The following is a 1,546-nucleotide window of genomic DNA, read 5'->3' as shown; positions in this document are numbered from 1 at the left end:
CGTAGACAATCACTCATTGAGTAAATTACACACAATTCGGAAATAATACAACACAGGCCGAATGAAAATAATAAGAGATACAGTTTTAACCACACAGAAGTAGTAGTAGATGTAGTTTTAGGGTGATATAAACTAATATGGCCGATCAAGGCCCAACTTCCCCATATTAAATATTATTTGTCTTATATTCCCATTTATTCACGTACTTAGCACTGAAATTAATATTAAGGATCCGAGAGACTGGTTCTTAATTTGTAGACATCTTGAGCATCTGATTTGCTGGAGGTGGAGGATCCAAAACCCATTCTTGAGTTTCATCGTCGTACACCATCCCTTTGTTCTTCTCCACCCACCAAAATTCGGGCACTTTGAACTCCTCCTTTAGGAATCTACAAGACTTGTTCACCAAAGCCAAGCTTCTCTTCACCTTCAGCCCAAACTTGCTGTCCGGTCCATTCCACCCGGCCACCATATGCAAATTCGCCTGTAAGTTGTGGAAATCGCCCAAGGTATCAGTTATATATTTTGATTTCAAGTAAGGCGACTTGTTGGTATCGACCTCAAGGTCAACCGTATCAAAAGGGACATATATCTGAAGTTCCATATCAGGAAGTTTCGGTACGAGATCACGAACATTCTTCACGTGAAGAATCTTAAGGTTCGAGTGTGCTTCCACTCTGGTCTTTAACTCAGTGTTGCCCACTTGAGGACATCCAAACACGAAAGCCGAGACTTGGACATCATCACCAACGACGTCGTTTTCAACGAGGTCGAAGGCGCTTATAGTTGCCAGAGCCCCACCAAGACTGTGTCCTGTCACCACAACGCTAAGCTTCTCGTTTTTGTATTTCTCCCTCAGCTCTTTGATAGTGGTGGTGAGTTGAACTCTCGCACTCGTCTTCACGTACTCCGAAGCGCTATTATCCGAGGTGTAGATTGAGAGCCAGCCCTCGTGGATTTTGGGCTCATCTTTTCCCCACCACAAGAAAAACTCTGCTTTCGCCGATGCTGGATCAGAGAGCAATGGCTTGGCGGGCACAGGATTTGCCCCAAACACATTGCTCTGCCATTCTGCATTAGTTATGGTCCCACGCCAAGCCACGTAAATCACCCGGCGGCCATTGGCTTTGCTAACTTTGTCCGTAGTCACGGCTACGTAGCCCATCCAGTTGGACTCACTGTCCCAGCCGATTATGCCGCTGCCCTTAACATCTTTATTGGGATGCAAAAACAATTTCTTCTGGATATCGCCGAGGCCGGAGGTGGCGTAGAGGAATGAGACGACTTGGTAGCGTGACTGGTTTTCCAGCATGACGTCGTGGAAGAAGGTATCCTTGCCGTAGCGACTATTGCCGCACTGTGAGGAGATGGGGTTGGAGTTAAAGCAGTCGTAGGTGGCTTGGCAGAAGTCGCCGCACCTGAGGATGAACTTACGCAAGTTTTCGTCAAGCTCCGGCTCCACAAGGCCATCCCAGTTGTTGCTGCCAAGGAGTTCTTCCCATGTTGGGGAGGTTTTGGTGGGCGTGGCTACAGTAGTGGTTGCCAT

At 47.2% G+C, this 1,546-nt stretch overlaps 1 protein-coding gene across 1 annotated transcript; it reads right to left on the bottom strand.

Moving 5' to 3' along the window:
* Positions 1 to 247: 247 nt before the first annotated feature.
* On the bottom strand, positions 248 to 1,546 carry LOC133813948 (phospholipase A1-IIdelta-like). The gene has a single exon (XM_062246975.1). It carries the CDS (start codon positions 1,544 to 1,546, stop codon positions 248 to 250), a length of 1,299 nt encoding a protein of 432 aa, XP_062102959.1.

This window comes from Humulus lupulus, chromosome 2 (assembly GCF_963169125.1).
Source record: "Humulus lupulus chromosome 2, drHumLupu1.1, whole genome shotgun sequence".
Lineage (NCBI taxonomy): Eukaryota > Viridiplantae > Streptophyta > Magnoliopsida > Rosales > Cannabaceae > Humulus > Humulus lupulus.
The sequence above is the reverse complement of the archived record's forward strand: the minus strand, read 5'-3'. Positions and strand labels throughout refer to the sequence as shown.